The sequence below is a fragment of the Peromyscus leucopus genome, chromosome 5 (genome assembly GCF_004664715.2).
Source record: "Peromyscus leucopus breed LL Stock chromosome 5, UCI_PerLeu_2.1, whole genome shotgun sequence".
NCBI classification, from domain to species: Eukaryota; Metazoa; Chordata; class Mammalia; order Rodentia; family Cricetidae; genus Peromyscus; species Peromyscus leucopus.
This window is the reverse complement of record NC_051067.1, coordinates 48,456,035-48,482,835: the sequence shown is the minus strand read 5'-3', so window position 1 is coordinate 48,482,835 and position 26,801 is coordinate 48,456,035. Positions and strand designations below refer to the sequence as shown.

At 50.1% G+C, this 26,801-nt stretch overlaps 1 protein-coding gene across 1 annotated transcript in view; it reads right to left on the bottom strand.

Moving 5' to 3' along the window:
• Gpr137b (G protein-coupled receptor 137B) overlaps positions 1–14,575 on the bottom strand; it is a 33,625-nt gene extending 19,050 nt beyond the window's left edge. The window contains exon 1 of the mRNA XM_028859772.2: positions 14,081–14,575. Within this exon, the coding sequence (XP_028715605.1) occupies positions 14,081–14,449 (369 nt within the window). The 5' untranslated portion in view covers positions 14,450–14,575. The remainder of the gene's footprint in view (positions 1–14,080) is intronic.
• Positions 14,576–26,801: the final 12,226 nt, after the last annotated feature.

Here is a 26,801-nt window from a genome sequence, read left to right as displayed (position 1 = left end):
AACCAACCAACAACTCAGTGTGAGCAACCAACCAACAACTCAGTGTGAGCAACCAACCAACAACTCAGTGTGAACAACCAACCAACAACTCAGTGTGAGCAACCAACCAACAACTCAGTGTGAACAACCAACAACTCAGTGTGAGCAACCAACCAACAACTCAGTGTGAGCAACCAACCAACAACTCAGTGTGAGCAACCAACCAACAACTCAGTGTGAGCAACCAACCAACAACTCAGTGTGAGCAACCAACCAACAACTCAGTGTGAACAACCAACCAACAACTCAGTGTGAACAACCAACCAACAACTCAGTGTGAACAACCAACCAACAACTCAGTGTGAACAACCAACCAACAACTCAGTGTGAACAACCAACCAACAACTCAGTGTGAACAACCAACCAACAACTCAGTGTGAACAACCAACCAACAACTCAGTGTGAACAACCAACCAACAACTCAGTGTGAAACCAAAACTCAGTGTGAACAACCAACCAACAACTCAGTGTGAACAACCAACCAACAACTCAGTGTGAGCAACCAACAACTCAGTGTGAACAACCAACCAACAACTCAGTGTGAGCAACCAACCAACAACTCAGTGTGAACAACCAACCAACAACTCAGTGTGAACAACCAACCAACAACTCAATTGACCTTTAAGGCCCACTCCAGGAGATGGAACCCACACCCCAACACTGCCTGGGTGACCAGATAGCCCAGGGACCTAATGTAAAACCAAGTAATACTGGTCTAAAAAAGAAAAAGGAAAAATGTAGTAATAAAATGACTCCTAATGATTCTGCTACACTCATAGATCAGTGTCTTTTCCAACCATCATCAGAGCAGCCTCCTCCTGCATCAGATGGGAACAAATACAGAGACCCACAGTCAGACATTACAAAGAGAGTTGAGAGACCTTGGAACACTCAACCCTAAATGAAATGTCTCCATCAAATCCTTCCCCCCAGAGCTCAGGAAACCCTGTGGAAGAGGCAGAAAGAGTATAAAAGCCAGAGGGGATGGAGGACACCAAGAAAACAAGGCCCTCTAAATCAACATGAGCTCATCTGAACTCAGAGAGTCTGAGTTAGTATGCACAGGGCCTGCCTGGGTCTGCACCAGGTCCTCTGAGTGTATATCATTGCTTCTAGTTTAGTGTTTTTATGGGATTCCTGAGTGTGCCAACAAGTGGGCCTCTGATTCCTGTGCCTACTCTTGGGTTCATTTTCTTCTGTTGGTCTGTGCTGTCCAGCTTTGATGTGATAGTTTTTATTTTATCTTATTACATTTTACTTGGCTATATTTTTTAAAAAATGAATGAATGAGAACCTAGTCCCTAAGGTAAAGGTTAACAACTAAGCTGTCACACCTGCTGTGAAAGGGAAAATCCGTTTTCTCCAATGGAGTGACACTGGGCATATCAATCACTCCAGGACAGGCCTCATGTTCAGGAGTAGTTGACCAGCATATAATGAACTCCACAGTTTTTTGTATGCTTTTATTTGATTGCAATTTGGTGTTTTGTTTTGTTTCTTTTGGGGTGGTGTTTTCTTGGTTTGGGGTTTTTTTGTTGTTGTTGTATTAAGTTTTTGTTTTTTGAGAAAGAACTTAAAGTTGGGTGGGTAGAGATGGGGAAAGGATCTAGAAGGACTTGGGGAGTGGAAGAATGTGATCAAAATATATTTCAAGTTAAAAATTGTTTAAAATAATAAAAAATATTTTAAAAAATTATTTAAAAAAAAAGAGTGGTCCCATAGATTCATATAGTCATCAGGAAGTGGAACTGTTTTGAAAGGATTGGAAGGTTTAGGAGGTGTGGCCTTGTTGGAGGAAGTGTATCATTGGGGGTTTGAGCTATCTCTCTCTCTCCCTGATGCCTGATGATCAGGATATAGAATTCTTAGCTGTTTTCCCCAGCACCATGCCTGCCAGTGTGCTGCCATGCCCCCCCCCCACCGCCATGACGGACTAACCTCTGAAACTGTAAAGCAAACCCCCAGTTAAATGCTTTCTTTGATAAGAGTTGCCTTGGTCATGTGTTTCTTCATAGCAGTAGAACACTGACCAAGACAGACTCCCAGGCGCTGAGAGGATGGATCAGGAACTGGGCATTTCCTCCTTCCCCTCCCAACCCTGAGACCAGGGCTCTCAGGAGAGTCCCCCACAGTGGGGAGAGAGAGGCAGCAGGAGTTGTCTGAGGAGGAGGAGGGAGAGGAGTAAGAGGAGGAGGAGGAAGAGGAGAAGGAGGAGGAGGAGGATGAGGAGGAGGAGGAGGAGGAGACCAGTCTCTTCAGAGACTCCATAGGCCTGTCACCTCGGGCCTTTTCCAAGACAAACAAAGGGGCCAACAAATTCCTTTGAGTTTTAGCTTCACCTCATCAACCTTTTGTCATCATTGTGGGGAGGGTGTGTCAGTTTGCACAGGCTAGCCTGAAAGGTTCAATCCTCCTGCCTCTGTCTTTCAGGCACTGAGCTTACAGGCCAACACAAACATACCCAGTTCCTCTACTTCTTTAAGTTCTACCAGGAGCTGGTCACTTAGGAGGTTGAGAGAAGATCAAAGTTCAAGGTCTGCCTGGGCTACAGAGGTGAGTCCAGAGCCAGCCTGGTCAACTGGGTGAGGACCTGTCTGAAAATGGAAATAAAAAAGGGGCTGTGTGCACAGCTTAGTGATAGCATGCTTGCCTCGCATCCAAAAGGACTTGGGTTCAATCTCCAAAGGAGCAGAAAAAAGGAATGAAGTCTCCTCAGGGTCTGGTCTGTCCTAGCAGAAGCAGGCAGGGGTTCACACAGGTCTCAGATGGCACTCAGTGACTTGTTCTCTATGGTGATGGCTGCGCATCTGAGTTTCAGCCTTCAGAGGCTCCAGCTGACGGATGATGGGAATGCAGTGGTCCTGCATGGTGGGACCCTGCATGGTTTCCTGAACTGGCTTCTTCACTACCGTCCAGGTAACCTTAAAACCCCTGGGGAACCCCAGGCCCTTCACCACACCCTTCTAGATGACAGGGCCCGATGAGTGACGCAGTTCTTTTGAGAAGTGGCTGACCTCTGTCTCTCTCCCCTAATAAATCACAGGCTGTTGATGTCACAGACCGGCTCACACCCTTTGAACTCCTGATGACCTGTGTTTTCAACCACTATTTCAAGTTGGCACTGACATTCACTTTCACTAACGTCATGATAGTTGGTCCTGGTAGAAACAGCCCACACTACCCACCTTTCTATGTGTGACAGTGTCCCTCTGCAAGCCTGCTGTCCCCAGAGACACAGCTGGGCCAACGAAGGGATCCATCATGCTTCCTAAGTTACACTTGATGTGGAATTCCTCCACTGTTTTCAGGAATGTGGGTCCACACCTGTAATCCCAGCATTTGGAAGGCTGAAGCAGGAGGATCACTTCAAGTCTGAGCCTAGCCTGGGACTGTATATTGAGACCCTGTTTCCAAATCACCCACTACCACCAAAAAGAATTCTCCTATGGAAACCTTTCAAAATCCTTCCAAAACATAACCTTCTTAAGAGTCCCCAGTTCTGTACCCAACATCATGAAATGTTGTTCCATTCCATAGAAAAAGACAGGCTTAGGAGATGCAGCATAATCCCCACACCCTCTGCAGGCCATGGTCTTGCCTGTGGCCTGAAGTCCTGGGAAGCCCCTGGAAGTAACTGAGAAGCTAGACATGTGCAGCTAGACGTTTGTAGATGTATGTATGTGAACTGGTCTGGGAATGGTAATAGACAGGCTTGCATTTTTACCATGGAATTACCATATCCCTTACACTCTTTTCCCTATTTATTTTGAGATAGACTAGTAAGGTGCTTAGGTTGGCGCTGAACTTACTCTGAAGAGCAAACAGGCTATGAACTCCAGACCCTCCTGCCCAGCCTCCAGAGTAGCTGGGATGACAGGCCTGCACCACAGCATCTAACGTCCACACATCTTTTTTCTTGGTTCTCACATAAGCTACACAAGAGTGCTACCCCTAAGCTATATCCCCAGCCACTTAAACATTTTATTCCAAATATTCCATATACATACACAGAGCAATCCACATACCTACCACTCACTTCCAATAGTAACACTTTGTATGTCTGTTCCAAGTATGAGAGAAAGAGGTGTGTATGTGTGTGTGTGCGCGTGCACGCATGCCCCAGAGGTCAATATCACAAGTCTTTCTAAATCAGTGTCCAACTTATTTTCTGAGACAGTGTCTCTCACTAAATTTGGCAATTTCCAATTAAACTAGGCTGGTTACCCAGGGAACTCCAGAGATCTTCCTGTCTCTGTCTCCCCAGTGCTGGGATTACAGGCTTGTGTCACTGTGTTGTCACTGTGTGTGCCTGGCTTTTTTTTTCCAATGGACGCTGAAGATCAGAAGTCAAGTCCTCATGTCTGGGCAGCAAGCACCTCGTTGACTGAGTGAGCCGTCTCTCCAGCTCGGCTTTGTGTTTAATAAACAAAACTGGCACAATTGCCAGCTAAGCCTTGATTCTGTTCCTGCCAGGGTGATTCCTTCCCTGGGGCTGGCGTTTTCGACCCAGTCAGGCTTGAGACAGGGTTTCTCCGTGTAGTTTTGGTGCCTGTCCTGGATCTCGCTCTGCAGACCAGGCTGGCCTCGAACTCACAGAGATCTGCCTGGCTCTGCCTCCCGAGTGCTGGGATTAAAGGCGTGTGCTACCACTGCCCGGCAGGCTTGTACTTTCACTGTGTATATGTATATATGCAGAAACAAACTATGGGACTGTCACACACAGGTCTGTATTTCTTATGAATGTATCCATACCTCCCACAGTCTTCTACAGCTGCCGTGTCCACCCATGACGATGACACTCAGAACACACGGCTCTCTGGGTCCTGCATTTTCACCTAGTACCACATTGACCGTGTCTTCACAGGCCACCCGTACACATTCATCTAAGCAGAGGAACATCTAGGGGAAGAGTGGGGAGTCTCGAGCTGAATCCAGGCTTGAATCTCGATAGCTTTACCAATTACCAGCACCTGGGGTAGGTACCTGACCTCACTACTCCTCAAGTAGCCATAAAATAAGAAGGATAACAGCACCTGCCTGGTGCATTTCCGAGGCCTAGGTGAGTAAAATGTGTAAAGGGATGATTGGTCAAACGCCTGCCTCTTGATAGGTACTACGTAGGCCTGTGCTTGCCCAGATGGTTACTAGGATTGTGTGTCATCAGACATGTCTTCAAAGCACGATTCTAAATGCCGAAAGACTAGCCTGGATGCTTTCTTGACCATAAAAGGAACTCTCATAGTCAGACAGGTGAGGGACTCAATGGCACATGAGCATCTACTCACGGCCCTGCTGCATTGCCCACTTCCTGATAGTCTAGGGAAGTTACATAAACCCGGAAGCCCTGGTCTTCCTCTTTCCTGCCCTGTCTCCCAGCACCAGCCATCATCCCATTGCTTTAGGGTGTATGTCTACAGGCCTTGAGCTTCCCACTTCACCCAGCAGGATGGCAGACGGCCAGCGTCCCTGAAATCAGATTCAGAGTGTCGCCCTTCCTGCAGGACTCCCCAGAGAATTCGGAGCCGCTCTAGGGGATCTGCAGCTGAGGTCACCAGGGCAAAGACAGCAAAGTGAGAACGTGTTTCTGCATTCTTTACTAGTCTTTCCTTCCGGATGAGAGCTACGACTTTGGGACCAGGGAGGGTCTGCAGCCCCACACCTATCCCTGCGTCCATGGCTACATTGTATGCATGGTCCCACAGGACAAAATCATCCCTTATCACTTAAGGAGGGCAGTCAGGAGCTAGATGTGGTGATACATGTCTGTAATTCCAGTCTTAGGGAGTCTGAGGTGGGAAAACTATGAGTTTGAGGCCAGTATGGGCTACACAGTGAGTTCAAGGCCATCCTCCTATGGGAAGTTCCTCAAGTTGAACCCAAGTCACACCAAATGCTGCTCATTGGTACCCCAGCTTCTCCCTGTTTTTGTCTGCTGAGAGCTGGATCCAGAGAGTCTGCTCAGTCCCAGGCTCAGCATCTGTCATATAACTGGGGTGGCACAGATGTTCATCTGGGTGCTGTCCCAGAGATGTCTGTACCCCTGTCCTTAGCTGCCCACGGGTATCACTGCAGCTTCCTTCTAAGGAGCCATGCTCATTGGCCCTACTTCTACCTGCCAATGAAGAGGCAGGGGTGACCTAGCAGCCTCCAGGACCGCTTCAGTCTGAGCTACACACCGCCCTGCCCTCCTGGTACTGCCCGTCCCAAGCTGACTGGCATACAGATGAACAACCGAGGACGGCCTCCTCACAGATCTCTCCTCAGTCCCAGGAGTGACAGGGCTGTAGCTGGCAGGGCCCTGTGACCCCAGGCTCATTGTGAGCCACGATCACAGCTTCAGTTCGGTAACCAGGGCTGCTCAACGGCCACAAGGATCCAAAGGAGATTAACCAGGCGACAGGGAGGGTGTCGCCTCCTAACAGTAGGAACTAGCTAGTCAAAGGCTTCACAAAGGAGGGTCACTTGGCCAGCATGCCGCAGCAGCAACACACATCTTACCACAGGATATTCCTTCCTGGAAAGCAAATTATGCGAAAGCTACAAAATAAGTTAGCACCAAAACCGCCCAGGTCCATCGTCCCCCCCCCAACACACACACACACAGAGTGATTTTCTACTTCAAATTAAGGCAAATGTGGAGGTTTACAGACTTTCCCAGGAACCCATGACCTTGTGGGTCATGTGGTGTTGGATGGTGTTCCTCGTGTTCTACAAAGAATGAATAGCTATGGGAACTCCTGAAGGGGAAGCAGCCAGGCTGGGGCTTTTTTTTTTTTTCCTTTCACACTGGGGATGAAGTTGGGGCCTTGAGCATACTAAGCGAGTGCCCTTCCACTGAGCTGTTTCCCCAACCTCCTCTTTACGTTTTTATTTGAAGACAATGACTTCCCAAGCTGCCCGGGCTAGCCTTGAACTCATTCTGTAGCCCAGGCAGGCCTTAACATGTTGATCCTCCCGCCTCAGTCTCTTGTGCAGCAGGGTTGACAGGCCTGTGCCAGCAGGCCCAGCTACTGGGTAGGACTTTAAAGGACAGCAACCAGGAGGGAAGGGACCAGTCCACATCGCGTCAGAAACAAGGAAAGGCACTAAGAACGGCTGGTTCCGAGTAGAAAGGCAGCTCTGCCTAGTGGTCCAGGCCTGTCACCCTAGCTACTTGGGAAGATGAGACAAGTCAGCCTGCCTGCACTACAGCGCGAGTTCAAGACAGCCCAGGCAACTTAGTGAGACCCGGCCCCCAAACAAAAAGTAAAAAGAGAACCGAGAATATAGCTTAAAGGGAGTGCCTACGTGGCATATGGGAGGCCACAAGTTCGATTCCCAGCGCCGTGAAATGAACAACAAATACATAATAGACTAAGTGAGAGAAGCTAGACACAGAGGCTCGCACGCTGTATGATTCCTTTGATATGCAACGTCCAGATAGAAAGGGTGGTGTTGGCTGCCTGAGGCCGCTGCCATGAAGAGGAAGGGGTGACCGCTGGGCTCCACGGAAGCCACAGGTTGGTTGTGATTTGCCCCCAGGGATCTATCTGTCTGTTGGAAGCGCAGTCAATCCCTCCTGGGGCTATACTAAGAGAGAGTAAGAACTCTGGCACTGAATGAGTGATCCTCTCATGAGCAAAGCCAAGGCTTGCCTGTGACTTGCCTGCAGGACTTGCTTCAGCAAACCCCACAGACTAAAGGTGGGCTGAGAGCTAGGAGAACAAACAGGTTTGTCCTGACCCCAGGGCTGGCCAACTACAGTCCACAGACCGAGTCCGTCCTGAAGGCTGTTTTTACAATCTGTGCGCTAGGGATGGTTTTACCTTTGTGAAGGGTTATTTAAAAATAGAAGAAAGGGGGGAAAGGGATATGTGACAGAGACCACATGTGGCTCACAGGCCTGACGTCCTGGCCAGCACCTGGCATGCCTGCCTTTCTCACCATCTTCCACGTGAAGCCTGAGGAATAGGCAGCGTGGTGAAGAAACTACTAGGATTCCCTCACGCCTCACAGGTAAAGACCTCAGCTGAAGAATGAACCGGAAGCTCTGAGCCTCTGCAGCCCCCGTAGGCGCTGCTTGAGCTGTTGTGCGGCTATTTTTCTGTCTTAGGAGCCATGGCCACCTGAAGCTCAAGGCTGGCAGGACTTCCAATCTGGGTGTGGCTTCCTCCTCACAAGGAAATTCAAAGTGACCAGGAAGGGCTGAAGGAAGTGGACACAAGATTGGATCTTCCCCAAACGCCCTGGCAGGCCGGTGCTGCAGTGGGCGGCATGGGCAGGTGCTGCAGTGGGCGGCATGGGCAGGTGCTGCAGTGGGCAGCATGGGCAGGTGCTGCAGTGGGCGGCATGGGCAGGTGCTGCAGTGGGCGGCACGGGCAGGTGCTGCAGTGGGCGGCATGGGGCAGTGCTGCAGTGGGCGGCATGGGCAGGTGCTGCAGTGGGCGGCACGGGCAGGTGCTGCAGTGGGCGGCATGGGCAGGTGCTGCAGTGGGCGGCATGGGCAGGTGCTGCAGTGGGCGGCACGGGCAGGTGCTGCAGAGGGCCGCCTGGGCCAGTGCTGCCTGCTCAGCCCTTCTCCTGCTCCCTGCCCCGCTTCAACTCACTCCCATGCGGGCCTCAGAGCTGCAGCTAGCAGGAGGAACATCTAACAGACGAGGGACAGAGATAGGCCCAGGAGGTGAGCCCGAGACAGTGAATGCTGGCAGATGCACCCGGTATGGGTCACTGAACTCACCCAGGTGATGACACCGACTTAGGACAGGGCCCTGTCCTGATGTCTGTTTGTGTGACCGTGACAAGGCAGGGACTGAGATGTAAGGGACCGGCATTGGGAGCTCCTAAGGTGACTACTGTTCTGTGGTCTCCTCAGCCAAGCCTGTGCTGGGAGCCAAGGTCAGAGGACCAGAACCACTGACACAGAGGAGTCTGCCTGTCCCCAGAGCACCAGGCATGCAAAGGAAGTTTGGAGGAAAGGAAGAACGAGCATGCAGAGAGTAACGATGCTCAAGTCACATCTGGTAACCCAAGCTTGCCATCCCAGCTACTCACGAGCCTGAGTCAAGAGTTCAAGGTCTGCCTAGGCTATGTTGCAAGTTCAAGGCCAACCTTGGCAACCTCGTGAGATCCTGTCTCAAAACAAACAAACAAAAAACAAAAACAGCGCTGAGGGAGCCGGGCGGTGGTGGCACACGCCTTTAATCCCAGCATTCGGGAGGCACAGCCAGGCGGATCTCTGTGAGTTCGAGGCCAGCCTGGTCTCCAAAGCGAGTTCCAGGAAAAGGCGCAAAGCTACACCGAGAAACCCTGTCTCGAAAAAACAAAAAACAAAACAAAACAAAAAAAACAGCGCTGAGGGACAGCAGAGGAGCCTGTCTTGCTCAGATAGGAGGTTCTACCCAGGAGGTACTGGGTACAGAAGCAATAACAGTGAGTGCAGGCTTTCCATGAGCATACACACAAACAAACACAGACAGACATTCTCTCTCTCTCTCTCTCTCACTCACACACAGGTATCCAAACACTGGCACATGCAAACATGCAGAGGTGCACACAGGTGTACATAAACTGATATTCAGAGACACACATGAGCATTCACAGCAAGCATGTACTCAAAGATGCACATAAGCATGCTGACGTATATAGGGTTCACATCCAGGCACACAGATACACAGGTACATGCAGGGCTTTGTACACAGAGACACACAAGCATACGTGCATAAACAGCTTCTCACAGATGCACACAGACACTGACAGGTAAGCAGGCACACAGGTGTAAAAACCTTGCACCTGTAGTCACACATGGGGATGATAAATGCACACCCAGAAATGCACACAGCTCTGGCTCACCAGAGCCTGGAGTGTTGACCAGCGAGGCACCTGGGATCTGGGTGGTGCACAGGCCAGGCTAGGCATAGTCCCAGCTCTGACATGAGATACCCGGGAGTCAGCAAGATCTGTCTCCTCTGTTTCCCAAGCTTTAGACCACTTCACAATCACCAAGAGGCCTGGAGGCTTCCCCCTCCCAATTCCCAGAGGCCTGACATACAACAGATATTTGATAGATCATTTTGAACTGAACCAGCTGCTAGAAGTCATAATAAGAACACACTTAGTCCAGAATCCACTACCCTGTTTTCCTGGTGGTGTGGTGGCATAATCCACAGTCTTGGATTTCTGATGTCTCCTACTTCCCAAGACAATGTCCACTTACCACACCACCTCTCCCCAACAGAGAGCCCACCCCTCCATTTCTCTTCTCAAACCACACAGGGTCCAAGAAAAGCCTGTGCCCGCTTCATCCAACCAACCTCAGGAGCCTCCAAAATTGGAGTCCTGGACTGGAAATTCCTAGGAAGGTGTCTGGGACACACAGCAACCAGGATTTCAGAGCCCCAACCACCTCATGACCCTCAGCTTCTGCTCTGGAGATAGACCTGCCCTATGCAGAAGTTGAGACTTTTTGCTTTGGACCATCTGTCCTATAACCCATTGAGAGGACAATACAATGCCCCCCCACACACACACACAGGTACTTTCACAGGCCTCAGTCTCAAAGCCTTATCCTGCCCTAACATCGAAGAGAGTAATGTGACGTGGTACTTAGCAGACTCCAGGTCCAAGGCCTCCGTGTATGTCTGGCCCTCCCCTGCAGGCTGTGTGTAACTCAACTGTCCCCTGGAGTTGGTGTGAGGCCTCATCACTGGGAGCAATGGGTATATCAAAGAGAGCTCAAATATTTAGGGACAGCACACACACTCACACTGCAGATAGCTTTCTTCTGATTAGCAGACAAAGCCAGCCACTGGCTGCCTCTCTATCTTTCTGGTTACATCAGAAGGTGAGGGAGGCCGAGATGGAGTCTCATGAGCCCACTGGCACTAGGGCCCCTTCTTCCAGGTCCCTGAAGAGCCTCAACGGGCACCCGCTGACCTGAGAACATGGAGGCCCAATGGGTACAAGTATCAGAGTCAAGTGGATTGCTAAGAGAGTTCTGGCAGGGTGAGCCCTGCTGGGGTCCTGCTCCTGTCTGTTGTCTGCGCATGCGCAAGGGGACTGGGGGAGGCACTCCCGTCAAGGGAAAAGCGCCCAGATGGGGGATCCAGAAGATACTAGTAGGCGCCCTGCCCAACGTCTGTGTGGCTAACCAGTACAGGGGATCCTACTACCGTTAGGGCTTCATGCAAAAGAATCAGAAAGCAGGCCAGACTAAAGCTGGCGCCCACCCCGCAGACAGCAGTCACCCGCACAGGCCGAGCAAGAGCAGCAAGCACCAGGGCAGACAGGTTGAGCTACCAAACAAGGTGCTGCTCCCCTGACTGGCCCTCGGAGGGGGGCAACAGGCTGAGAGAGGGAGGACACACCCTTCTCCAAACCGCTCTTTGTGTACAACAAAAATACCGTGGGGCATTCCAGGGGTGGGGTCATTCCACACTGGCTGCTGACTCTGGTAATGCCTCCTGGTTCTGAGTCTTGGGAGGAGGAACAGTTCATGGGTTATAAGAAAGGCTAAGTGACAAGAGTGTGTCAGGCCTAAGGATGCGACAACAGACGGCAGCTTCCTCTGCTTCCCAGGCTCCTTTCTTGATCACTCCCAACCCCTGGCCCTTCTGGCTTTCTTCTACCCAGTCTCTTGCCTCAGGACCCCCATCCCTGGGGATGTAGGGATTGCATCGTGCAGTCTCCTGAAGTCCTCACTCTTTCCGGTCCCTTAAATCATGACTGACAAGTGGGCATGTACACACCTTATCACTGCAGCTGGATTTGAATATTTTTAGGGGGCACTGAGATAAGTCGAACTCTGTAGTCTAGGCTGGTCCTGAACTTTCAGCAATCCTCCTGTCTCTACACCCGAAGTGCTGAGACCACAGACACATACCACCAGGCCCAGCTTGCTACACTTCTTAATTGGTAGTCACCACCTTCCTCCACACTTGGATTTACATGGTCTGAGATGAGCTCAGGCAGAGTGATCCTTGGAGAGCCACATGTCGGGCACTTCTAGTGACTGGGACCCCCATGTCATAGAACAAGCGATGGCACAGCAGACTGGAGACCAGGAGCCAGCTTCCTAACTCTCCAGAAGGACTAGAATTCTTATGAGGAAGCTAGGAATGCCCTCACCATGGTGCGGCCTTCTTCTGCCAGCTACCCTGAGTCCTCAGACAAAACGCCCCTTGCCACTGTGTCCTCCCCCCAGGGGGACATAAAGGAAACAAGGACAGTGACTTGGGGCCTCCTGACCAGTGGCTCTGTCTGCCTGGTCACTGTTCCCCTTGCTCAGCATTTACTCAACAACCAGCAGATGGTGCAGAAAATGTGCCGGCCAGCCCCTAAGCCGGCTCTAAGAGCAGGCTTGGCATGTGACCGACAGAGAGCCAGGGCAGCATGCTCAAAAAGGGACCAGAGCTAAGCTCTCCATCTGAGACATGGTTTTCCAGGTGACACCACCTTACCTCACATTTGCAGCTTGCAGGAACCACCCCATCTTTACCCAGTTACAAAACCCGTGTGTCATGAAGCTGATGGCCTGGATTGGTTTTCAAGTTTAAAAGCAGCGCTCAGCTCAGACAAGCCACGCCCATTACCCCTGGACTGGAAAATACACTGACCAAGAGGACCACTAAGAAGGCTCAGAGCAGAGACCCAATATATATATATATGTAAATATAATATATACATATATACACATACATATTACATCTGATTGGAGGAGGGGTGCAGGGTCTCATGCTGTAGCTCAGGCTACCCCAGAACTCATAGCAATCTTCCTGGCTTAGCTACCCAAGTGCTGAGATTACAGGTATGAACCACCACACCTAACATGTCTGGTCTCTTTCCTCCTCTCTTCTTTAGTTTCCTTTAGACTCCCTACAGAGTCTCATACACCTCAGGGTGGCCCCAAACTTGCCATGCAGCTGAGGCTGGCCTAGAACCCCTGATCCTCCTGCCTCCACTCATCAAGTACTAGGATGTCTGGTGTGCACCAACATAGCTGGCATTTGTTAGTCAAAAATATTTCTTCCGAATTTTCAGTGGGCAGTTTCTACCATGCAAGGGCAATTCTGCCCCTCGGCGGTCAGACCCATTGCTCACAGCACCACTCACCTGCACCCCAACAAGAACAGTTTTTTTTTTTCATCAAAACATTTTCTTTGGAAAAACAGAGGTACTGTTCAAATGGTTGCTTGCACGGCGCCCCGGCCAAGGAGACACTTAAATCACCCCCATCGGGTGACACAGTTAGAGCTTGCCCCCTGGGCAGAGTACTAGTAAAAATGGACATTTTAGTGCCCGGAAAGCTAATGGGAACTGGAGAAGGCAAGGATAACGCCGCGGTGTCATTACGCCTTTGTGAAATGCTGGACTTGGTATTTGTAAAGCCTCCTGCAATCACTGTACTCTCATTACGTAAAGACACAGCCACAGGAGCCCTCCTGCAGTCCTTTAGCTTATTAACTACAGGTCTCATAAAATGAAGCTGGTGAGCCTGTAAAAAGAGCCCAGGTTCAATTTTATGGCTTATTTCTTGGGGCTTCTCCGATGAGCTCAGACAGCACGCCTTAAAAAACCTCCTGCAGCTGGGGCGCTAGCTGGGTGTGCCACCAGACAGCCCTGGTGAAGCAATCCTGTGGAATGAGTTACTAATTCACAGTACAGTAGGGCTCCTAATCCCAAAGGTTCAAAACATCTCATCAAAACCAAGCCCGTCCCACCACTACTCCCAACAGGCCGTGTCTGGCCCCAAAGTGGGGCCAACACGCAGATGGCCTTCCAGGCTACGGGGTAGGTGTCTTAAGATGAGCAAGGGAGACAGGGCAAACGAGTTCAGGCACCCCTTGCATCAGCACCGAATACGATGTGCACAGAAGACTCCGGGTACCCGGTGGGTCCTCCCTACTTTCGGGAACAGAGTGGGGTCACCTGCGATTACAGTCCGAGGATAGGATGGCCCCAGGACCCGCGCCTCGCCCCCAACCCTCTCCACCTGCGGCTGAGGAGACCTGTCCCTGGCCGGAGGATGGAGGACGACCCCGGCAGGTGAGCGTCTCTCGGGACTCACCTGCGTGAAGTATAAGTTCATGAGCGTGAGGGTGAAGAACTGCAGGCACACGGGGAAGCAGTAGAGCAGCCAGAAGACGAAAGGGCTGAACGAGTTGGCCGCCACGAAGTCTCGGAAGTAAAAGGAGAAGAGCACAGTACGCAGCGAGGCCCAGAAGAGGCAGAGGAAGAGGAAGACGCTCTGGTAGCTGAGCCGCTTGTGGCGGTAGCGCAGCACCAGCCAGAGCTGCGCGTAGATGAACACGAAGAGGAGCGCGTAGAAGGCGGTGTAGACCGCGGTGAGGCCGAGCTTCACATAGGGCGGCACGGCCGGGCTCAGCGTGGGCGGCAGCGAGTCGTTGCGCACCGGCTCCCACGGAGGCGGCTCCATCGGGCTGGGGCCGCTCGGGCTTCATCGGGGCTCGCAGCCGTCCGCTGCCGGGTACCCGCGCATCGCGCCGCACCCGCCGCTCCAGAGCCCAGCCGGGAAAACAAGCCGCACTTCCTCCCTCCGCACCACATGATCTGCTGGGCGGCCTTTGTCTGCGATTGGCAGCGCCGCGCCCCCAGGAGCGCGCGCCCGCACCCGGCCCGCCCATCCCGGCCCTGCGCGCCCCTGGTGCGCGCGCCCCGGGGACAGGGCCCTTAGAGCTAAAGCCGGATCGGTGCTCGCGTGCGTGCCAAGTACCCTTGTGACTGTGCTCACCCACGGCCAAGACAAGGGATGATCCTCACGCCGGCTCACAGCGCCTCCTAACCGGCGTCCACACGCCTCTCGGGATCCCAAGGCTGGGGCTGGAGAAACATCTGTGCCCCCCAACCCGTGCGCTCCCCATTATCCCGCGGCTGGTGCTGGGGATGGGACTCGGAACATCCACGTCTGGGATCCATGTGTTCCCCCAAGATCCCATCGATGGCGCTGGGGAGCATCCGCGTGCCCCTGCACTGTGCGCCCCCTTATAGCACGCACCCCTGATCAGTGCATCTCTTTTACTTCTCGCGCGGTCTAGTGACGGAGGAGATCTGTGCCCCTGACCTGCGCATCCCCTCTCTCACATGCAAACTATGCGCTCCTGATTCCACTAAAAGCTTGCGCGCTCCAGTTGTGGGAGTCTGCGGTTGGTGTTTCGTTGGGGGTGTGGCTTGGGGGCGTGTCTGCGCGCTTGACCTCGCGTTTTTCTGCTGATGCCTGGTTTTTGCACTTCACTCTTTTATTTAAAAACCAAATCACTTTACAAGTTCCTTCTCCCGTACACCCACGCGGTCACCCGCCTTTAAAAATAAAATTGTGACCACGAGCTGGCCAGCTTCTGCAGCGCCGCTGAACTCTAAATGCAAATGGTCAAATGGTTGCAGTCTCGCTGGTCTGCGCTGATTAACGTCTGCTTTTAGACCTAGCTGCAGTGTTTTCCCAGAACACCTAACTGCAGGCTGTAGTGCGGCTGCGCTCTTGTCCCCAGAGCAGAGGAGCACTAAGGGTTAGGTGAGACAAGAGCAATCTGATCCACCCATATACCCTGTCCTTCCTCTCAGCTGCAGCTGCTCAGAGGTTCTCTCCTCTCAGGTAAAGTTGACTCAGTTTATTCCCGACCCTGCGCCACACTGCCTATTTTATAGTGGTAGTGTTGGGAGTTGGTAACTTCTGAGCTCTTAAACCAAGTTGCCTATATATGCAGGTGTAGCTAAGGCAGCAGTTAGGATAAGCAGAAGGAAAACGCGGATTTTCCAAGAGACCCATCTCTTCTGATTCCCTTTCTCATTTTTTTTTGATTAATATTCAATGTCGTTCCTAATTGCATGTTTTTTAGCTTAAGAAGCCAGGCCTAAGGTGAAGTTGGCTTTTCCTTAAAATTGGGATTTACACAATCTCTCCCAACTAAACAAGGTCAATGTGCCTTCGGAGTAGAGTTCCTTATCTGATTCTAATCTTTCCCTGTAGAGGCCGAGCTGGTCTGCCTCTTCTGAACTGTTCTGTGCAGAACCCACATATGACTCTAGCTTTCTAAATCACATCTGCCTGTTATTCTCAAGCTTGAGTCTAACTGCACCTTCTCAGGATCAGGACCCCCTCACTGAGCTCCCAGGGAAGGGTGAACAGTACCAACGCCTGGCAACTCGATGAGCAAGACAACTCTGTCATGCCTTCCTCAATCTCTCACCCAGTCCTTTCACCTCTCTGTATGGGGTCATTTCCTCCAGAAACTGTTTTCAAGACAGGTCTCAATTTGTAGCTCAGGCTATCCTGGAACTCACTGGGCTTTGAGCTCAAGACCACCCTGCCTCTACCTCCTGGAGCACCAAAGCACTTAATAAACCACAACATCTACCATGTGCTGGCCACTTAGGATAAATGCTCTGTCTTTCCAGAACATCTCTGTCTAATTGGCAGTCATCTTGACATCTGTGTAAGTTTCACTGGGATAGAAATATTGTCTTGTTTACCATTGGCCCTCTTGGCACATTGTAGAAACAAGTCTCCATTTTATTGTACTGAAGGAATATAATTTGTCCTTAGAAACCAACCTCTAAAATTTGTCCTATACTATGCAAGACTATCTCTTGATCCAAGGTGGCTGCTTGCCCTCGAACTATTGTGTCCACAGCCCATGCAGGCATCAGAAAAAAACAGAGAACTGAAGAGTATTTTACCTGTCTTGTTTATGAAGTCATCCCAGAAATTATGTACATGCATCTGACTTCTACTCATTAATAGACTTTGATTACCTTAGTAAGCTAGCTACAGAAGAGGCTGACTGATATTCATTCTGTATGGTGCTGTACAGTTCTGACAGCCCTACTTCTGATATTATGGATGAAGGGAGAATGAACTGAGAGAGGAACAATCCATCTACACCACATGTTCAAAAGAATGCCAACAATAGCTAGGCATGGATGATGCTTAATATTGATTGTTGACTTGATGGGATCTACAGGCAACACACTTCTGGGCATGTCTGTGAAGAAGGTACTAAGTTGAGTTAACTGTTGGGAAGGCTCATCCCAAACATAGATGGCACTATTCTATGAGCTGGAGGCACAGGCTGTACAAAAGGAAGAAAGTGAGCTGAACACCAGCTTTCGTCTATTTCTGCTTCTTGACTATGGATGCAATGTGACCAAATGTTTCACACTCCTGCCATGGCTTCTCTGCCATGAGAGTCCCTATCCTCAAACTGTGTGCCAAAGCAAACCCCTCCTTAAATTGTTTTCATTGGGTATTTTTCCATAGCAGCTAGAAAAGTAACTAACACAGATGGCTGCTTTTATTAAATATTAAGATGACTATCACTAGTTGGTCCTGTAAAAAACAGTAGAAGAAAACAGATGGAAAAGCATGACTACTTCAGACAGAGAGAAGCCTGCCTAGGACATGGCAAGGACAAGCTAAAGCAGAACTTAGAGTCCTTATTGCACAGACGGTCCTAAAGCTCGGGATGGTGTTAGTGACTCCTTACTTGGAGGCGCACCTTTAGGTTGTTTATGTGTTGTGGATGAACCCCAAGGTCTGGTGAGTACTAGGAAAGTGCTCTGACTTTGACCCACAACCCCAGTCCTTCCTATCTCTCTACCAGGTCCCTTGCTGTAGCCCACTAGGTTTCCTAGTGGCTGGACCCAGCAGGACTGCATAACAGGTTGATTGGACCACTGGCCTGAGTATCAGATGTTTGGAAGGGTCTACACTTGACTGTTACTAGCAAGGGGGGGGGGGGTCTTTTGCTCCACCCCTTGACATTATTATAAATAGACCTTTGGAATAAAGTTCAGGGCCAGTGGATAAGGATCCAGGCCCACTTGAGTCTATCCTGCATTTCTCTCTATTTCTAACTTAGTCTCTTATTCCTCATTCCTCAAGAGTCCCTAGGGAAAATAAATGTGGGGGCTGGTCCCCCACAGTCCCTTGTCAGGGGGATCCTCATGAGGGTCTTAGCTTGTGAGTGTTTGCCCTTGGGTGTGCCACTAGTGGGAGGGCACATTTCCATGGCTGGATGTCATCCACTCACCGCCTTTCACTCATCACGTAAGCACAATCCTTGATCACCACTGTCATCAGAGCAAATATGGCCATCATAATAATGACTGTCATCCCCGTCATCAGAGCAAATATGGCCAGCATAATAATGACTGTCATCCCCGTCATCAGAGCAAATATGGTCATCATAATAATGACTGTCATCCCCGTCATCAGAACAAATATGGTCATCATAATAATGACTGTCATCACCATCAGCAGCAGCAGCATAGTCATCCCCATCACCGTAGTACTGTCGTCCCAACTGTTACCATCATCATAGCCTTCACTGTCACATTAGTCATCACAGTCTTCTAGTCGTCACTGCCATCACAGCTGATACCATCATAGCCTTCAAAATCATCATAGTCATCACCAATATATCCCATCATCATAATCATAGCCATCACAATCATCATAGCCACCACAGTCATCATAGCCACCACAGTCATCATAACCACCATAACCATCACAGTCATCATAACCACCACAGTCATCCTAACCACCACAGTCATCATAACCACCATAACCATTACAGTCATCATAGCCACCACAGTCATCATAGCCACCACAGTCATCATAACCACCATAACCACCACAGTCATCATAGCCACCATAACCATCACAGTCATCATAACCACCACAGTCATCATAGCCACCACAGTCATCATAACCACCACAGTCATCATAGCCACCATAACCACCACAGTCATCATAGCCACCACAGTCATCATAACCACCATAACCATCACAGTCATCATAGCCACCAGTCATCATAGCCACCACAGTAATCTATAGCAGGAATTTTAAAAGTTCTTATTCATAAAATCAAACCGAGGCCAGTTATTGGGGTCCATGCTGGTAGATCAGAGAGACAGAACAAGCCACAGCTATCTCACCTCGCCGGATCCTCAGCTGGTCTTGTTTCCTCAGACTGGAAGCTTCTGTGTCCTCATCCCAATGGCTCACAGCTGAACTGCTGCTAGAAGCCTGAAGCTTAACTAGCCAAAATCTTAACCAGCCAAATGCTTAACCAGCCAAATGCTGCTAGTTTCTGGTCCTCACGCCTTATATATTTTCCTGCTTTCTACCACCACTCCCTGGGATTAAAGGCTGGCTTTCTGGGATTAAAGGCGTGTCACCATGCTTGGCTATTTCCAATGTGGCCTTGAACTCACAGAGATCCAGAGGGATTTCTATCTCTGGAATGCTAGGATTAAAGGTGTGAGTGCCACCATTTTCTAGCCTTTGTATCTAGTGGCTGTCTGTTCTCTGACCCCAGATAAATTTATTAGGGTACACAATATTTTGGGAAACACAATAACACCACAGTCATCATAACCACCACAGTCATCATAGCCACCACAGTCATCATAACCACCACAGTCATCATAGCCACCACAGTCATCATAACCACCATAACCATCACAGTCATCATAACCACCATAACCATCACAGTCATCATAGCCATCACAGTCATCATAACCACCATAACCACCACAGTCATCATAGCCACCACAGTCATCATAACCACCATAACCACCACAGTCATCATAACCACCATAACTACCACAGTCATCATAGACATCACAGTCATCATATTCATCAGTCATCATAGTCATTACAGCCATCATAGCCACCACAGCCATCACAGTCATCATAGTAACCAGCATCATCATAGCCATCAGAGTCATCATAACCACTACAGTCATCAGTGTCATCATGGCTATCATAGCCATCACAGTCATCACAACCCCTCAGTAATCAGAGCCATCAGTATCATCATAGCTAGCATTTCTTTTAACCCACTGTCATGAGGAGTCTAAGAGAGCCAGTATCTATTTCCAGGGAACTGTGCCAGAATCCTCCAAGTAGAGGAATACCTTTTGGCTCCTGCATTAGTTAGTTTCTACTGTCAACTTGACACAAACTAGAGGTACCTGGGAGGAGGGGATTTTCAGATCAGAATGGCCTGTGGTATTATCTATGAGTTATTTTTGTCTTTAGTGATAATTGATGTAAGCGGGCCCAGTCACAGTAGGTGGTACTATACTGAACGAGAAGGGCCTAGGCTGTGTAAGAAAGCTACATGAGCCTAGTGAAGGGTTCACAACACGCATTTACCAGACGGACACTTCCGCCTAGCCAATTCCGGTCAGGATAGCCATTTCCAGGTCAAAGCGTCTCGTAACTAGGATACCCAGATACCTCCGCCTAGCAAGTTCCGGCCAAGGCATCTCGTGTGACCAGAATCCATGACGCTACATGGCTACGTAAGCGCGCAACGTGACCATGTGATCAACGCATACACATGGAGTAGTGACGTGACCTGGCCACACCCCCAGCCGGTTTTTAAAGCGGAGCGCCATATTCCCGGTTCTCTCTCTTCTCTCTTCTCTCCTCTCCTCTTCTCCACGCACGTGTCTCTCCCACAGGCCTGCGCACTCTCTGTCCCTGTATTTCTAATAAACTCTTATAAGCGGATTCTGTCATGTTTCGTGACGTTTCCTTGCAGGGTAAGAACACAACGCAGCTAAATAACTAACACCTAGAAGCAATCTAGAGAGCTAGCCAGCAGCCAGCAAGCAGTGTTCCTCTGTTCTTTTTCCATTCAAGCTCATTCCTTGAATTTCTGCCCTGAATCTTCGATAACGGACTGTGACCTGGAAGTCTATGGTGAAGTAAGCCCTTTCTCCCCCAGCTTGCTTTGGTCATGGTGTTTGTCACAGCTCCCGATATTCTCACACTAGTAGAGCCAGAGGTAAAAGAACAGAAGCAGGAAGTTGGCAGGTAGATTGAGAAGTGCCATTCTCTTTGTCTTGTAGCCACGTGTCTAGATTTTTGTGCTGATGGACACAGCCATATTAATTTCCTTTTGTGCAGCTGTGTCGGAAATACCTTCAAGAGCAACTTGATGGTGCAAGAACTTATTCTGCCCATTCCAGAGGCTACCATTCATTGTTTCTTGCCCTAAGCACTTGAGCAAAAGTGTGCAGTGTGTGTTAGCATTGTGTGTTAGAAGGAACTCTTTACCTCATAACAGGTGTGAAGCAAAGAGAGGAACAGGAAAAAACTAGGGATGAGATATCACCTCCAAAGGCCCACCCCCACTGACCTAGTTCCTCCAGGTAGACCCTGATAGATAAAATATAAAAGACACTTTAGGAAAGGAAGCTCAGACAACCAACATTACCCTTTACAGGACCTGTATTAGGAGAGTTATAAGAGCATGAATGTAGGGAGTCACAATGAGGCCCTCAGATGGGAGAGATTAGAAGAGATGGCTTCCATGAATAGCATAACAGGGTCCCAAAGGAAGAGAGATGGGGCCCTTCAGTTCTAGAAATACCAGGAGTGTTAGAGCATTATAGACAACAGGGTGAGGTCTTCAAGGGAGAGTCTTTCAATCTGTAAGACAAAGAGAGTTCCGTCATCCTTAGAGGTTTTCAAGGATAGATAGGCAAGCTCCATGCCACATGATGGTCTGGCTCCTTCTATGTGCTAGGAATCACAAGACAAGAAGGCACTGGATAAAAGCAAAGTTAGAATTCAAGGTCTTGAGCTTGCCTGCAATTCCAAGTGGGGAGAGGAACCGCAAAGTCCCAGCACAGCATACTTTCTTATAAACTACCAAGAGAGAGACTGCAGGGCATATGTGGCCTGCAGGCTCATGTCTATAATGCCAGTTTTCTGAAGGCTAAGGCAAAAGGATTCCTATGAGTTGGTCTGAAACTCACTAAGCAGTCCAGGCTGTCCTTAGGCTCAGGGTAATCCTCCTGCCTTAGCTTCCTGAATGCTGGGATTGCAAAAAATGAGCCATCATATCCAGCTTTTTTTTGATGTTTTGATGCAAGGTCTTACAGCCTAGTCTGACCTATGAAAGCATAATCCTCCTGCCTCAGCTTCTGAAGTGCTAGGATCACAGGTATGCACCACCATGCTCAGTTAAGTGTGAGGAACTTCGGTGAGCTTTCCTTTCCTTTCCTTCAATTCTGATCCCGCAGCTTTCAGGGCATCTCTGGTTACCTTGGGCAGTGATGAGTGCCACAGCCTTTGGGTTGATGAAACTCATGAGCCAGACTGTGGTCATACTCACATACTCACAGTTGTCATGGCCCTCATAGTTCCGTCCTCTGAAAGAGAAAACAAGGCCGCCTCAAGGAAAAAACAAGCGCAGGCCAGCTCTGGGGCCCTAGGGACCGGTCACACCCAGGGCCCCATTTGCATTTTCCTCTGGTACAGAGCACAGTAAGGGCTTTGTGCTTTGGAAGGAGAGTGACCTACCAGCCCACAGGCCAGGGAGCGCCCAGCATCTTTCATCTGCAGGTCAGGGGAGGGAGGGGGAGGAGGTGAACAAGGCAGGCCTGGGCCCTGGGAGGGGAACATGCTCCATCCCAGGGCTCCAAGGGTGAAATTTGACCAACATGGGCCCTGGTCAGGACAGATGCCCTCAGGACAGACTGACCCTCCCAGACTATAGCAAAAACTTAAGCTATAAAGGCCATCTATCTAGCTGAAGCACCTGACACCCCACTGATTGCCAGGATCAATGCTAATGACCTGGCTGGTGGTGTCCCTTTCCTCCCTAACTGCTCCGAAGGTGTCCATTCCACAGAGCGGCACACTCAGTCAAAGTGGATGACCTTCACCGCAGAGGAGGGCCAGCCATTGGCCAAGGGTATTTGAGTAGCTGCTGGAACCTCCAAACAAGCTCTCAAGTATTCTCAAGAACGCAGTGCTCCATCCTGAAGGAAGGGCTTGCTGGTTGTACCCTCAGACAGGAACATGATGAGGGGGTCCCATTCCAAAAAGACTAGCACGGATTTTGTCCATCAAGAATTCAGTCAAAGAAGTTGTCAGACCGGGGAAGGAGGCAGCTGGGGAGCCATGGAGCCTTTTCCAGGAGGAATGGGCATCTAGGAGTTAGGAGGCAGTTTGGGGGTCCAGGGATGAGTGAGCAGCTGTTCTCCTCTGCCTCATGGTGAGGAGTCCAAGCCGAGCTAGCTGTCACAATGAAGGCCTGTAATCTCAGCACTCAGGAGGTGACAGCAGGGGATCACAAGTTCAAGGACAGCCTCAACTCCATAGCAAGTTTGAGGCTAGCCTGGACTACATGAGACTCTGTCTCAGGAACCAGGAATAATAATAAAAAAAAAAAGAATACAAAATCACCCTGTGGCTTCAGTGGTGACCTTTAATACAGGATACCAGCTCACCATGACTTGGCTGCTGGGACATTACCTCTAAGAGTTCCTTACTATGTAGGGAGCAAGTGGCTTGCTGTGCCCCTGTGGGTGAATGGAATACACGTGCTGAGTCAGAGAAACTTCTGGAAGCTGTGAGGTCCACAGGGAGGAACAAGAAGTAGATGGCTCTGGGCATGGGTGCAACAGACAAGAACTGTCTCTGGTTTGCCGCAAGCCTGTGAGAATCCCATCTCTCCACTCCAGTGAACCTCAGCAACTATGAAAATGATGGACCCTGGATATGTGTTCCTATAGTGTTGTGCCCACATTACAGGATCCCGGGTACAGCAGATTATGTCACCTAGTTACAACTCATGGAATAAGGGATATCAAGCAAACTTCATAAGGTCAGCCTGCAGACAGAGGAAGTCACACTTTTGTGAGGAACACTTGGGTCTAGAAACAAAGTCCCATCAGTGAGAACATCAGTTGACAGGAGAGGGTGACTAAGTCACTGGGAGAAATCTCATCATTGGAGGGTCCCACTTCATTCTGCCAGCAAATCTCAGCCCTACTTGTACACATGGCCTGGGTAACTCTCCACACTGAGCCGTCCCCAGCCCAGAGGTTCCCGTATGCTGCTTCTTGGTTTGAGAGGCAAGGAGGTTTACTCAGTTCCCTGGGTGGTTCCCGTGGGTCTGGTCAAGCTAACCAGTAGGGCACGTCTTCATTTTTCCCTTGTTCATCTCTTTTATGCTATGGGATCCATCCAAGTGGATCATACACACAACCTTCACATGAGTGTGAGTGCGCGCGCACGCGCGCGCGCGCGCGCGCGCGCGCACACACACACACACACACACACACACACACACACACACACACGAAGGGTTTGAAGAGAACAGCAGCACAGAGGTCTAGTAGCACAGACTGGTGGAGAGCTAACAGTGCCCTGGCGGTCAGAGCTGGGAAAGGTCAGCCATAGAAGGAAATAACAAGAGGAAAACAGGATGAGCAAGCAAGCAAACTAAAACCACTTTCTTTTTCAGTCTCCCTGCGTAGCTCAGGCTGTCCTGGAACTTATGATCCTCCGGCCTCAGCTTCCAAGTGCCGGGGTGGCAGGCATGCACTACCACACTCAGCTCAAAGCCATGGCTGTTTGCCGTCGTTCTTTGCTTTGCTGAGGCAGGACCTCACCATATATGTAGCCCCACAGATGACCCTGAACTCCTGATCCTCTCACCTCTACCTCCCAAGTGCTAGGATTATACATACCACCTTGCCCTGCTAAAACCAGTTGTTTTTCAGGTCTTAGAATGAAATTGTCACAGTGTTCCTTTATCTCCTTAGTTTACTCTCTTGCTCTCCTAACTCACAGGTGGTTAGAGGAGGCCCTGAGAAGTTAGAGGCCTTCCCCCAACCATACACAGCTCCCAGAGGGCAGAGCTGGTGTCTGGGTCTGAGCCACTGGGCAATACTGCCTCTAGGCAATCACCAGTTCCATTAAGCCTGGATGAGACCATGCCTGTTCCCGTGGCCCCCAGAGCTGGCAATGTTCCAAGCTGTAGCTCCTCGCTGCCCCCACTGCCCTAGGGACTGGCCTGCTATCCTTTAATGTACAACTAGATGCTGGACTCTGTTCAGCCCCATGCAGTGGGTGGGGGGTTGGGCAGGGGGAGGGAGGCTGGAACTAGCAGCAGCCAGCTCTGCTCTGCTTGGATAAGGACAGCTCCTGATGACCACTTAGCAAGGGCATTGTAGCTCTGGGCAGTTACTCTGCTCTGGGTTCTGTCTCCATGGCCCTTGACCCCACAACAGCAGGGTGTGTAAGAGAGATCAGGTGCTAGACCGGAAACACCATCTCTTTGAGCACCATGGAACCTGTGGGAGCTGAAGGAGTGGCTGTTACAGGCAGTGTGTATGCGTGTGCGTGTGCGTGTGCGTGTGCGTGTGCGTGCGTGCGTGCGTGCGTGTGTGTGTGTGTGTGTGTGTGTGTGTGTGTGTAAGTGTGTGTGTTGCTTAGATGTAGTGCATGCACTGAGACTATGGGATGGTTATAACTCAAGGCAGGGAGGCAGGCAGGCCACACATGCTTAAAAGTCTTTCTAAAATTTTAATGAGAGGGCTAGAGAGATGGCTCGGTGGTTAAGAGCACTTGTTGCTTTTGTAGAGGACTGGGGTTTTATTCACAACACCCATGTGGTGGCTCACACATGCAATCTTAATACACAGAAGGCTAAGGCAGGAGGGTTGCTTGAGTCCAAGGCCAGCCTGGATTACAGAATGAATTCTGGCCCAGGCTGTGCTGAATGGTAAAACCTTAAGAATGTGGCTTAGTGGTAAGGCACTTGCCTAGCATGTGCAAGACCCTGCGTTCCATTTTAAGGACCAAGAGGGTGGGGGGAGAAGGAGGAAGAAGAAGAGGAAGAAAGGAAGGAGAGAGGGTGGGTGGGCGGGCAGACAGGCAGGCAAGTAGGCAGGCGGGCAGGCAGGCATTGGCTTAATGGTTGATTGTAGTATGGTAAGTCGGAGCAGATGGTGTCAGAAGAGAAAGGAAGGGTTATAACCATGTGTCTTTGTTGGGGCTCAGAAAACAATAACCTAAAGCATACTGAACTAAGGACACTGGAAGTTCTCAGAGCCAAGGTCTCTGCCTCCTGCTTCTATTCTTCCCAAGAGTAACACAACCCAGAATTACTCTGGGGTCAGAGGGTGCAAAGTCAAGGTGAGCAAGGTAGAGGGTAGGGAGTTGGAATTAAACAGCCCCAAGGAGTGTTAAACGAACAGGCAAATAAGTCAATCCCTTACTATGTCCTGTAATTTATCATTCTGTTCTCGTTGACATGAGTGATTAGAGGAGGCTCAGGGAGGTTAGAAGTGTTCCCTGAAGACACAGCCATGGAGAGCAAGGCTGGGCCCAAATGTCCTGCATCTAACAGGGAGTCACCGAGAAACACTACCTCAAGTGCCCTGTGGTGTCTGACCAGCTACCCGGGGCCAGCTTAGGGACATTTGGCCTCAGTTTCTCAGTTTGCAAATCTTGTTCTTTCTCCCTGTCATGACTTCAATGTTTCAAGAAGGGGATGTAGGTAGATCCTACAATATTGCAGGTAGGGTGTAGGATGGTGGCCTTGACCCATAGCTCAATGGGACGGCATCATGTGGACTTCCTGGGGGCTCTAGGGTAGGCTACCCTGGAAGTCACAGCCAACTTTAATTAACAGTCTTGGCTAACTAATCAGTGGATTATGTGGAACCACAGTCAACTGGGAAGGAAGCCCTTTCTTCTCTCTCTCTCCCCTCATCTCTCTTTATCTATCTATCTATCTATCTATGTATCTATCTATCTATCTATCATTTGTCCATCTATCATCTATCTATCTATGGATCTATCATTCATCTATCCATTGATCTATCATCTATCTTCTCCCTCCCTCCTCTCTCTCTCTCTCTCTCTCTCTCTCTCTCTCTCTCTCTCTCACACACACACACACACACACACACACACTTCCCTGCTCCCTCCCTCCTCCTTCTCTACTCCTTCTTCC